Below are 12,431 nucleotides of genomic sequence, written 5' to 3'. Positions count from 1 at the left end.
CCTGATCTACAGCGTCTCCCTCAGATTCCGTTTGCAGACCGCTGTTCAGAAACCCGCCTCTAGATCTTCTGCCAACAAGAAGCTTATGCCAAAATGCTTTATGGAAAAACTGTGTTGAGCTTTGAGTGGTCGTCCTGAACTTGACTGTGATTGGCTGGTGTCTGGTTCAGACGGTCGAGTGTTCATGGATACATGTTACATCCAACTGGGAATGATCGCTCTCCAACAGAGACAGACTGATGTCAAAACTTTTTTTTTTTTTTACCTCAAGTTTAGTCTTTTTATGTTTAAATTTATGGTGAACATAGTCACCCATAGTCCACTGTGGTCCAACCGATTCTGCAGTTCTGTTCTGATGCCTGTGCAAACGGAGGTCCAAACAACCTTCAACCTTCACCCCTGTGCTTGTATTTTTTACTGAATATGCTTAATTTGTAAATCTAGGTCAAAGTGCATTATTTATGGGAAGAAAAAAAAGTAAAAGATGAATAATTTGGAGTGTGGACCTTTTTAGTTTTAAACCAAAATGGTTGTAAATTGTGTGCATTAATAAGGGACAGATGCATCATGGGACATTTGAACTAGTAGAGGAGCTTCCTCTGCTTGGTTTTAGAACTAGTTCTGTAGTATGAGCCTTTTCCACGTTTGCGCACACATACTTCTGTACTCACAGGTGCCTGGAGTCTGGGTGACTGATGTTTCAGTTCATGATGTTCGTCTGAAAGTCGAAGGTTCAAGGGTCCAAATGACATACGTGTCCTTCCACTTTCAGCAAGAAAACATATTTATTTAGGTTTTTTTTTTAGCTTTTCTTCTGTTCATAGTCTTATTCCTCTTTGGTTTCTAACAGGTGATTGTTTTCATGCTCGGTTTTGTTTTGTGTCCAGACAGTTTTCTGAACAGTGTAAGTCCTGAAGCGTCCTCAGTCCTCCTGCATTTTCTATGCAGCACTGAGATCACTGACACAACGGGATAAACGAAACCAGGAGGCAGACCAATATTAGAATACATTTCAAATTAAAAGAAGAAAAGTATGGAAGTAAATCTGTCTCATCAGATTCTGAATTATAAAAGCCATTGATTTTCTAGCACTGAGTTTTTTTGCACTGAAATTAAGGATCTGAATTTTTTGTCTCTGAATTCAACTATGTTCATAAATTTAGAATTAAAAAAATTTAGACGCAAAAAATTCCTATCACACATCCGGGACACCAAGGATAAGCAATGATTCTATCTCAAGTCGAACTGACAGCCAGCCAATCAAGTTAAGTTAGGTTGGTCATGTGACACCAATGGGAAGATGGTCAGCGCGGATGTGTGATCTGAATTTTTTGCATCTGAATTTTTTAAATTCTGAATTTATGAACGTAGTTGAATTCAGGGACAAAAAAAATTCAGATACTTAATTTCAGTGCAAAAAAACTGAGTGCTAGAAATTCAGTAGCTTTTATAATTCAAAATCTGATGAGACAGATTTACTTCCATAGAAAAGTGATTGTGGATGAAAAATGTGCAATGTTTTGCTTCCACTCTGCTGTGTCTAAGAAAACTGTTGTGGTGGATTTGAAAGAAACTATATTTTTCTTTCTATTGTACATGTGGCAGTGACTGGTAATAATGAACTGGCATGGAACACTCCTGGACTGTCTTCACCTCTAGAAGGGATAGATATTTTATTGTTTTAATCTGGGAATACGGTGTGTACGTGAAAAAAATACTGGATAAAATATGTGTGAAAACAGGGAGAGGAAAGCTTCAAATATGCTGTTTGACACTGACTTCATGTAAGTCCTAGTCATTTATTACAACTGTACTATTCTACTTTTTCATTAAAATATGAAAAAAAGCAGAGGCTTGTATGATTTCCTTCAAAGCATATGTGTCGACGGTACTCGAGGACTCTTTCATTTGAGACTATTTGGGTGGGATTTTAAACCCATACGAGGTCACAGTGCCAATGATTACACACTATTGATAATAAAAAAACAAAATATGAACGTGTTGGACAGGTTTATGATCCGATAAAGACACTGGTTTACAAGAGTATAAAGAAAAGGTTCAGAAATAAAGTAAAAATATATTTCTCACTGAAGCATCTATTTTCATTTAAAAAAAATTATTAACATTATTATTGTGAACAATTAAACAGTATATATACAAAACAATATACATAAAAGTAGGACAAAAAATATTTAGCTATTTTATTTCTCTTTTTTTAGCTCTGGGATCTATTTTCATTGAATTTTTTCTCACGTCCACACTATACGTGACGTGCTACGTCATGACGTCCGCCACTCTTGCGTGCTCGCAGACTCCGCCCCCCAGGGAAAGCGCACATTCCTATTGTCCAAGATGGCGGCGTCGGTGCAGCTGCTGTGATGCTGACATGTTTTTAAACCACTTTATCCTTTTACTTCCACATTTATGCACACATTTCACATTCGGACCGGTAGCTTTCCCTTCCCGGAGCTGTCGCCTGTTCCGTTATTTTCGCTAACGCTCCTGGAATTCGTTCTCCGGGCCGCATTCCCGTTGCAAGGACCGAAAAGTTTGAGCTCCATCCTCCAGTAAAATGAAGAGGCAGGCCGCGAGAGAGCCCAGTCCGAGCAGGGCCCTCACCAAGCGGATACGAGACAGGGAGAGAGAGGGGGCCCGGAGAGAGGAGCTGCCGCCGCCGCCGCTGGCTCTGCTGCTGGCGGAGAGCCGGGGATACCACCGACGGAGCCGGAGCAGGGAGCGAGAGAAGCCGCGGCTGAGGGAGGAGCGGGCGGCCGCCCTGGAGCTGCACCACCGGCATGAGCTCAGCCTGCTGGGCCGGCCCCCCCTCCGGAGCACCGCGGCGGAGCTGCCCACCGCCAGAGCCGGCACCCTGGAGTACAAAACCCTGCTGATCAGTAACCTGGGCTCCCAGGTGTCCGACGAGGACGTGGAGGACGCGTTATTCCACGAGTTCAAAAAGTTCGGGGACGTGAGTGTGAAGCTGTCGCACACGCCGGAGCTGGGCCGGATAGCCTACGTCAATTTCCGGCATCCGGAGGACGCGAAGGAGGCCCGGCACGCCAAGTCCTCCAGGTTAGTGTTGGGGGACCGACAGTTAAAGATTGAACCCATGTACGTGAGGAGGCGGAGTGTGACGCCTCCAGATGTGGGGGGGTATCTGCCCCTGCACGCCCCCTACCCCTACAGGCAGAGGTCCCTGTCCCCCCCCCCTGGGCCGGGGGTCAGTAACATCAGAGACCTGAGAGCCAGGCACTATGCCCTGGAGACCCTGGGCCTGACCAGGGAGAGGGAGAGGCTGCTGGACTATTATGGGATGCTGGATGAGAGGGGCCGGCCTTACGGCTTCCCTCCCATGCCGGTGGTGGAGGATTTAAAACCTGAGGACGACCAGAGGGCCACCAGTAACCTGTTCATCGGAAACTTGGACGGTAGTGTCACCGAAGCAGAACTACGCAGGGGCTTTGACAAATACGGCATCATCGAAGACGTGGTGATTAAACGCCCGGCCCGCGGACAGGGCGGAGCCTATGCGTTTGTAAAGTTTCAGAACTTGGACATGGCGCACAGGGCCAAAGTGGCCATGCAGGGACGTCTGATCGGGGGCAACCCCATAAAGATCGGCTACGGCAAAGCGAACCCCACAACCCGGCTCTGGGTGGGGGGTCTGGGGCCTGGAAACTCCCTGGCCGCCCTGGCTCGAGAGTTTGACCGTTTTGGAAGCATTAGGAATATTGACTACGTTAAAGGGGACAGTTTTGCGTACATTCAGTATGAAAGCTTAGACGCCGCCCAGGCCGCCTGCACCCAGATGAGGGGCTTCCCCTTAGGTGGTCCTGAGCGACGCCTCAGGGTGGACTTCGCTAAAGTGGAGGAGAGCCCGTCCCGTCCTTTTCCTCCTGGTTACCAGCCCCCCGTTCCCCTCCCCTCCCACTACGACGTCCTGGGTGAAGCGTACAGCCGCCACCGCAGCCTGGAACGGGAGATGAGGGGGGCCAGGGACCGCTCCTCGCCGCCCTCCCACAACCCCCTGTCCCAGAGGGAGAGGGAGAGGGCCCTCCTGGAGAGGGACTTCCCCAGCAGCCCCACCCGCAGCCTGGACAGGAGGGTGGGAGCGGTGGAGGCGTTCGGGAGGCGAGGAGCCAGGAGCCGCAGCCGGAGCCGGGAACGCTGGCTGAAGGAGCGGGAGGAGAGGAGGAGCAGGAGGAGGAGCCGGAGCAGGAGTCTGTCTGCTGATAGGCCGGCCGAGGACAGGGACAGAGAGCGGGACAAGGAGAGGGGGCGCTCAAGGGTTCGAGGGCAGGGGGGGGCGCTGTCTCCTGACGCCAGCCCCGACAGAGCGCGGGTCCGAGCCCCGGACTCCACCACGGAGCCCCGGGACCACTCCCCAGATAGCGGCGGCGGCGGGCGTCACTCCGCCGCCGCTGATGAAGACCCCCCCTCTGGGCGCCATCACAGCAAACGGACGTCCAACGACCACCTGAACAACCATCACCATAGAAACAGCGATGCCGTGAACGCCGCCTCTCCTGCCATCCACACGGACACGCACAGCTCCTCCTCCTCTCCCAGCTCGCTGTCGGAGTTCGCCCAGGCCACGCTTTCCAAAATGTGGCACGGCTTCTTCGCCCTGAAGAACAGCAGCTTCCCCACAGACCTGTTCCTGCTGGAGGGGGGGTCGGCCTTCTTCAACAGCGTGATGAAGGACAGTCTGAAGCAGCAGAGCCAGAACCAGCCCAGCCAGCTGAAGATCGCACAGAGGCTGCGCATGGACCAGACCCGACTGGACGAGGTGTCCCGGCGGATCAAACTGGGCCGACCCGACGGCTTCTCCATCCTGTTGGCTCTGCAGGGGCCCGTGGACCGCCAGGCCCCCGCCCCGGAGCCCGGGCTGCAGGTGCGCCTGCTTCGCCACCTGGTCACCTACCTACGCAACAAGGAGGCGGCCGGCGTGGTGAGTCTGCCCGCTGCCAAAGAGGGGGGGCCGGGGGCCATGCTGTACGCCTTCCCCCCCGGAGAGTTCTCCCAACAGTACCTGCAGGCGGCCAAAAGGACTGTGGGTAATCTGGACGAGGAACACATGGTGATTGTGATCGTCAGTGACACTAACTGAACACTGCGTGTACAGACGCTCATAAAGGCAGAGGTTCTACAAACACTTCCATGTTTTTAGACGATGCATTTGAACATTTTACTCAGTATTTTATCAGTGAAATAGGAGGGGGGGGGGGGGGGGGGGGGCTGAAAAGTTCACAGCCTGGCTCAGGAGCTCTTCCACAGCAGTGAAACTGTGCAGACATTAAATTCAACCTGTCCTCAGACTGACTGCAGGGTTTCCTTCCACATAAACCCAGATATGATAAATAATGTCAGACTGTGAAGCAGGACTACAGACACTTGGTGAACCATCTGTGGTCTGATCAAATGTGTGCAGAAAAAGGGCTGAGCCCCCCCCAGGACATTCATGCTGACATGGTTCCTACAGGGCACAGGTGTCAAACATGCGTCCCAGGGGCCAAATCTGGCCCACCAAAGGGTCCAGTCCGGCCCTGGGGATGAATGTGTAAAATGCAAAAATAGATCTTAAAAAATGAACAATCCTTTGAGTTCAGGTTCCACATTCAGACCAGTTCAACCTGCAGTGGGTCAGACCAGTCAAATACTATCAGAATAACAGAGAAATACTCACAACTCCACATTTTTCTGTTTGTAAATGTAAATATTTTCATGTATTTACACTAAAACAAAGTATAATTTCACAAAAAATGTGAATAATCTGAACAAATATGAACAACCTGAAATGTCTTAAAAGAAGTCAGTACAATTTTAACAATATTCTGTCTGTTATTAAACGTTTTGTGTGTTTGTAGATCCACTGTGATCTGTACGTTATAATGTACATGTGGAAATGATAAACTCAGGCAGAATAGTGTTCAGATTACACTGATTTGTTCAGTTCAAGTTATTCACATTGTTTGAAAGGACAGTTTGTAGATGTAAACCTTTTCATTGTTTAATTTAACTTTTCTCACTGTAAAACATAGAGAAAAGTTTGGAGTTGACAGCATTTCTATTTTATTCTGTTATTATTTTTGGTTCGGTCCACTGCAGATCAGATTGGGCTGAATGTGAACTGAACTAACATGAGTTTGACAGAACTGCTGTAGGGGCTGATGCTCCAGCTTCATCAACTGTCCAAAACTGGGAAGAGGAATTTAAGAGGGGGAGGGAGAACGAGGGAGGGGTGAAAAGCAAGCATTTGCACCAAATGTCTGTAGTACTACTGTTCCCAAATGATTTATCCAGTGTGGGTTTATGTGGAAGGAAACCATGCGGTCAGTCTGAGGACAGGTTGAATGTAATGTCTGCACAGTTTCACTGCTGTGGAAGAGCTGCTTCTGAGTCAGGTGTGAACGTTTCAGCCCCCCCACCCACACACACACACACACACACACACACAGAACTACACTACACCTGTTGGACCCTCTTTGACTCTTTTATGCATCATGTCACCTTCTCTGATGTTTACTCAGATATCATACCTGTGTAGAAGCATTAAATATGTGTGTCCTGTAAAAACACTTCCAGATGAGCTGATGTACATGTGGCTGCTACGCACACACACACACACACACACACACACACACACACACAGGCCACTGTTGTTTTCTACTCTAAAGCTGTAACATACAACACTAAACCTGAGGGGGGGTCGTTTATATGCTCGTTTACTTTAATGTCTTTGGTTTTGGATGGACCCAGGTGTTCTACATGTATTCTATACTGGACTCAGTGGGACTGGGAGGCCTGGCTCCAGCTGACTGGACTGGACCGTCAGTCTGGTTTAAAGGCCACTCCAGTTCGGTCCTCTGGACTCTACTCAGACGTAAAGGTGAATCCAGTCTGGTTCTGTGGCTTCTACTCACAGACTTTGGGATGGGATCGGACCAGAAGCACCAGCCGCCACCACACACAGCCCGCCCCCCCCCCCCCCCCACGTCCCTGTGACTGTATATTTGACCTTGTTAGTGTTTTTACCAATTCAACCATTCCAGTTTCTCTTTCATTTTGAAAGGTGTGTGGGTGGGTGTGTGTGTGACTGTGTGGGTGGGTGTGTGTGTGGGTGGGTGTGTGTGTGACTGTGTGGGTGGGTGTGTGTGTGTGTGTGTGTGACTGTGTGGGTGTGTGTGAGTGTGTGTGAGTGTGTGTGTGGTCTGTTGCATGCAGAGAAAAAAAGTCCTATTTGGTCTAAACTGTATGTGTGAATAACCTGTCATCACTACTAATGTGAAGTGACTACAAACGGACATGTCATCCCGCTCAGAGGTCTGATCATGTGACTGGTTTGGATTTGATATTGTATATTGACTTTTATTCAGTTTTAATACATGAATCCATCCATCCTTTATCCATCCATGGCTCCTTTCTTTTGTCTGGTGTCAATTTAAAAAAAAAAACCTGTTCATAGTAGTCCTGCACTGTAAAAATCTAAATCTGACCCAGTGTATTTGTCTCATTTCTGTTCCAAATATCTGATCCCACTGAAAATCCGACAGAATCAGCTCCAGAGGAACTGTGCACTGAGACAGAAGAACTGATTTACAGACAACAGATCTGCAACATCTGATTTACACTGATCTGAACAACAGCGTTTACACTGGTTCCACTGGAAGAGCTTTTTGCTTAATTCAAGATTTTATTTTTTGCTTAATTCAGTATATAAATATATATGTGTGTGTGTATGTATATGTGTATATATGTATTTTTGCTTAATTCAAGATTTTTTTTTTTTTTTTTTTGCTTTATTCAAGCAAAAAATCTGTCAATGGAACCAGTGTAAATGCTCTTGTTCAGATCAGTGTAAATCAGATGTTGCAGATCTATGGTCTGTAAATCAGCTCTTCTATCTCAGTGCACAGTTCCTCTGGAGCTGATTCTGTCTGATTTGAAGGGTGATCAAATATTTGGAACAGAAATGACACAAATACACTGGGTCAGATGTAGATGTTTTACAGTGTAATTTCCGTTCCAACATATTTTTGTCCAGTTCATCCAGTTTCTGCTCTTATGAAACTGAACTTGAACTAAACGGTCATTTTACCGTTTACTGAACAATTCTGCAAAGATAAAAGTATGGACAAAAAAAAAGAAAAAACAAACATTCCTATATTTAACATTTAGGGATGCACCAATACTGATATGAGTATTGGCATCGGCTCCGATACTCTGTGTGTACTTGTACTCATCCTCGTAAAAGATATCCGATACAAATGCACCGATACCAGTTACGGCTGTGTGCCATTCCCAGTTCAGTGCAGCAGGTACGAGGAGGAGGAAGAATGTGTGTGAGTGTGAAGAGTGTGGAGATGGAACCAAAGAAATGATCAGAGTAACACTGACAGTACTGTTCAGACACAGACAGATACAGACGCAGCCTTCTGTCTGTAATCTGACTACATTCCATCTGTTTAACAGCTGATGGAGGATGAGTACCCAGACAGAGAATACCAGTGGGAGTACGGAGCGGTGCGGACCGCCGCCAGCGGAAGTGAAAACCAAACCTGTCACTCATTTGTCTTTTCTCTTCCTGCTGAAGCTAAACTTTTAAACCTTACAGAGAAAACACTAACATTAGTATCACAGTAGTGTTCCTCTGTCGTCTACAGGTTTGGTATTACTGACTTTCTTCTTCTTCTTCATTAAACTTTCCTCTTCTTCGTGGTATTTGTCCAGTATGGTTAATTCAGAGCGGCGCCCCCTGGTGGATTAACTGACAAACGCTCATTCCAACACATTAAATGTCAGTAGCAGCACTTTGTTCCAGTCAGACTAATGACAACGACAATAAAGCACATTTACAAAAGGAACTAACAACTGGAATGGGATTACTAAGGACTAGGATCAATATTCGGTATCGGCAAGTACTCAAATGGAAGTACTTGTACTCGGTCTGGAAAAAAGTGGTATTGGTGCATCCCTATTTAACATATTTAGTATTAACTTTACTGAACATTATTGTTAACTTTGATCACACTCTTGTCAGCTGTGTTTACTCCATGGATATTACACTCTTTTTATAAAAACAGATTAATCCCAGTTGGAGTTTGAAATCCTCTCAGATTCTGTCCAAATTCACCAAGACATGCCATCAAACAGTGACCAGGCTGGAGCACTCACGTTGTTTTCTTGTCGGATGAAGCTGTAAACGCTGTGCGTTCAGGGTTCATGTGGAGTCAGAGGACATGTCAGAGCGAGCACACGCTACATTTTCATTCACACAGTTGGAACTATTATCAGTTAAACAGGACTGGAGTTTGCACGGTAAGCCCTGGGAATGTGAAAGGACTCTGTCAACATCCAAATGAATCCAGAACGACTGATGAGCATCTGTACAATCTGAACCCAGAGGATGAAACTGAGCAGAGTATGAGGATGGAACACTCAACAGATGGCTTTAAAGTGGACATTTAGCCTGTTTATTTTTGGGTAATGTCAAAAAGTGGTGTAAGATACAGTTTGTACTTTTGCAACAGGTTGTACAGCTGCAGAAAAACTGATTATTCCATCCAAAGTGATGAAAAGCCCTGGTTGTGTACTCCAGTCCTAACTCCTGTGTGTGTCATGTGACTAAAACAGACAGAACAGAAAACATGGAATGAATCAAAGCTTCACTGTTTTTATCAGAACAATGACACAGATTCTGATGGAAGAACTGAACCCTTACAGACCTAAACCACCTACTGATCTAAACTGTTGAATTCCTGTTAATCCACTAATCCTATCAATCCATGTCAATAATTGGTGTCAAATAAAGTTCTTCATCTGTTCATGGTCATCAGATATGACCATATTTGGACGTTCAGAGGCTCTGTAGTTACCATGGAAACACTGTCATCTTCTCTAACATTGATTCTCCAGTCAAACCCATGCAGCTGGAGCAGTGACAGTGGATGAGGATGGTTGTTTTTACATTCAGTCATTGATATATTTGGTGAAACAGTCACTTTTTCTTCAGTTTTGAAATAATAACCTTTGAATTTACTGACTTTTCATTAACATCTAAATTCACTTTAGGAAAATACATGATTTACTGTGAAAAAAATGCCAAATACAGAGGATAATATTCTAATAAATGGTGATTAACCAGTTAATAAAGGTTAAACATGTAGAAAACCTTCCTTTGTGAACTGACACTACAGTCCCAGTGGGTCTGTTTGGGTTAATGCTGCTTTAATGTGGTTCAAAATAAACCCTGTTATCAGGACACCAGGAAAAAAGACACTTCCTGTTTCATAACTTACAACCTGTTGCACAAGAACAAACTGGAACTGACGTCACTGTTTGTATTACCCAAAAAAAGGATAAATGTTCACTTTAAAACCACCCGTTTAGTGTTCTATAGTCATGGAAAACATTCTTATCCACTCCTTGTTTTCTTCAGTTTCTTGTTCATTTGAATTCCTGGTCCAACTACGGGTCCATTAGTTTGAGCAAATATAATGATACTAACACAAACAGCTGATAGTCGTTGGATTTCACACCTGATATCTGTCCATTGAACATGTTTTCTGGATAAAAACCCAAATCATTTAACCCATAAGGACCCACTGTGACTTTAGTGTCAGTTCTCAAATTGATTTTCTCTCTATTTAACCTTTCCTAAGCAATTTATCACCATTTATTATCAAATAATCCTCTGTATTTTGTATGTTTCCAGTGAATATCAGGTATTTTCTGATATTTAATTTACTGATTATGTATATCAGTGGCTTCTGTTCGTCTTTCAGACAGTTGAAGCTCATTGTCGCTTACATAAAAAAAATGTCCAGTTCTTTAAACATAAATTCGTCCTCAGTTCCTTTTTCAGAAAATGCTCAGTGACCTTATCGAACCAAGTGAACAAGAAAACGTGTCCCTTCAGTCCAGTGTACCAGTTAGTCCAGTGGTTGTGTTTTCTTCCAGGTCAGAAAATGAACAGTTCATTTGGTTTCTGTGATTCCACAGCAGAATGTGTGACGTATTAAACTGAACTGTGTCAGTGAAGGAGCAGATCTGAAAACAGCTGTCAATCAAACCGCATTCAGCCTTCGGACCCGTCCTCCGATCGGCGCGCGGAAGCTCGGCGTCCGGCCCGGCCGAGCTCCGCCCACGGCTCTGTTCGACCCAGGAGACACCGAGCGTCCAGGGGCGGGACGACAGGGTGTCATGTGTCCAGTGCTGGTCCAGTCTGTAGTGGTTTTTCCAGCAGTTCCACTCAGTCCCATTGAAGTGCATGGACGCTGAGCGTCTACGGACAAATGCACTGAGCAGAGATGGAATGAACAAACACAGACACGGGAACGGAGGAGAAGTGAACAACATCCAGTCCACTGATCTGGGATCAAACTGATTCTGAACCAACTGGTCTGAGAGATGAACGTGTTCCAACACATTTGGAGTCAATGAAATGAAAACAACTGAACAGATTTGAGCATTTAATGGGAGTCATGTTAGGGTCAGAGGAGCTTCCACTGCAGTCGGACACAAACACCTGTGGTGTAGATGTTTAGATGCTCAGAGTAAAGCTGAGGTTATTTTAACAGAAACAGATCAAACTGAATAAACAGAGTCTTTTTCATGAACTGAACATAACCCCAGTGTGTCCGTCCACTGGCACTGATCCAACTGCATGGGTTTGACTGGACAATCAATTTTGTAGAAGATGACAGTGTTTCCATTGTGGATGATGGACCACCAGATGCAGACCCTGTCCGGTCCAGTCCAACCTCCAGACCTGAACCCACTGTGGAAACTTCTGGAGCATCAGGGTCATTCCACCAAATATGGAGGTGTGACCTCTCATTAATATTGTGTTGTTTACAAATGAAGATGAGCTGGTCTTATTGACATTACTGAAGTCTGAAAACCCCTGCATCTGTTTGGGATTTGGACTCTGTGTTGTGTTCTGCAAATACATGCTCTAAATAACAAAATTTATATTTGGAATTTGGTAGAAATGTTGTGGGTAGTTTAGAGAATAAAATACAAATGTTCATTTGACTCAAACACAGACCTAGAAATGGTCAAATCAGAGTAACGGATCCTTTTGCAGTGGTCTCTTATTTTTCTCCACAGCTGTCGGTCTGCAGAGTGGGGTCGGATGCTGTGCGGCTACTCTTCCCCATTTTATTTATTCATTCATGTGCAGAGTTACAAAATGATCAAACTCAGTTGTCCTAGTCTGTCCCAAGATTAGTTCTATATGGTTTACATCTATAACGAGCCTTTATGTGGAAGTGACATATGGATTTATGCTCTTTCTTTTCTTTTTTATTGTGCATGTTTTTTTATGTTCCTATGGACCTAGTTTTTGTGTCCTTAATTTTCATTTATTTATTCATTCCAGTCTAAAATGTTTGGAAAGGAGCAGGATGAAGAACACTTCTACTACCTTC

At 45.2% G+C, this 12,431-nt stretch overlaps 1 protein-coding gene across 1 annotated transcript; it reads left to right on the top strand.

The window, feature by feature from the left end:
• The first annotated feature begins 2,337 nt into the window (after positions 1-2,337).
• Positions 2,338-5,211, top strand: LOC115416294 (putative RNA-binding protein 15B). Its single transcript, XM_030130044.1, has one exon. It carries the CDS (start codon positions 2,573-2,575, stop codon positions 5,108-5,110), a length of 2,538 nt encoding a protein of 845 aa, XP_029985904.1. The 5' UTR covers positions 2,338-2,572; the 3' UTR covers positions 5,111-5,211.
• Positions 5,212-12,431: the final 7,220 nt, after the last annotated feature.

The sequence above is a fragment of the Sphaeramia orbicularis genome, unplaced genomic scaffold, assembly GCF_902148855.1.
Source record: "Sphaeramia orbicularis unplaced genomic scaffold, fSphaOr1.1, whole genome shotgun sequence".
NCBI lineage: Eukaryota > Metazoa > Chordata > Actinopteri > Kurtiformes > Apogonidae > Sphaeramia > Sphaeramia orbicularis.
The sequence above is the reverse complement of the archived record's forward strand: the minus strand, read 5'-3'. Positions and strand labels throughout refer to the sequence as shown.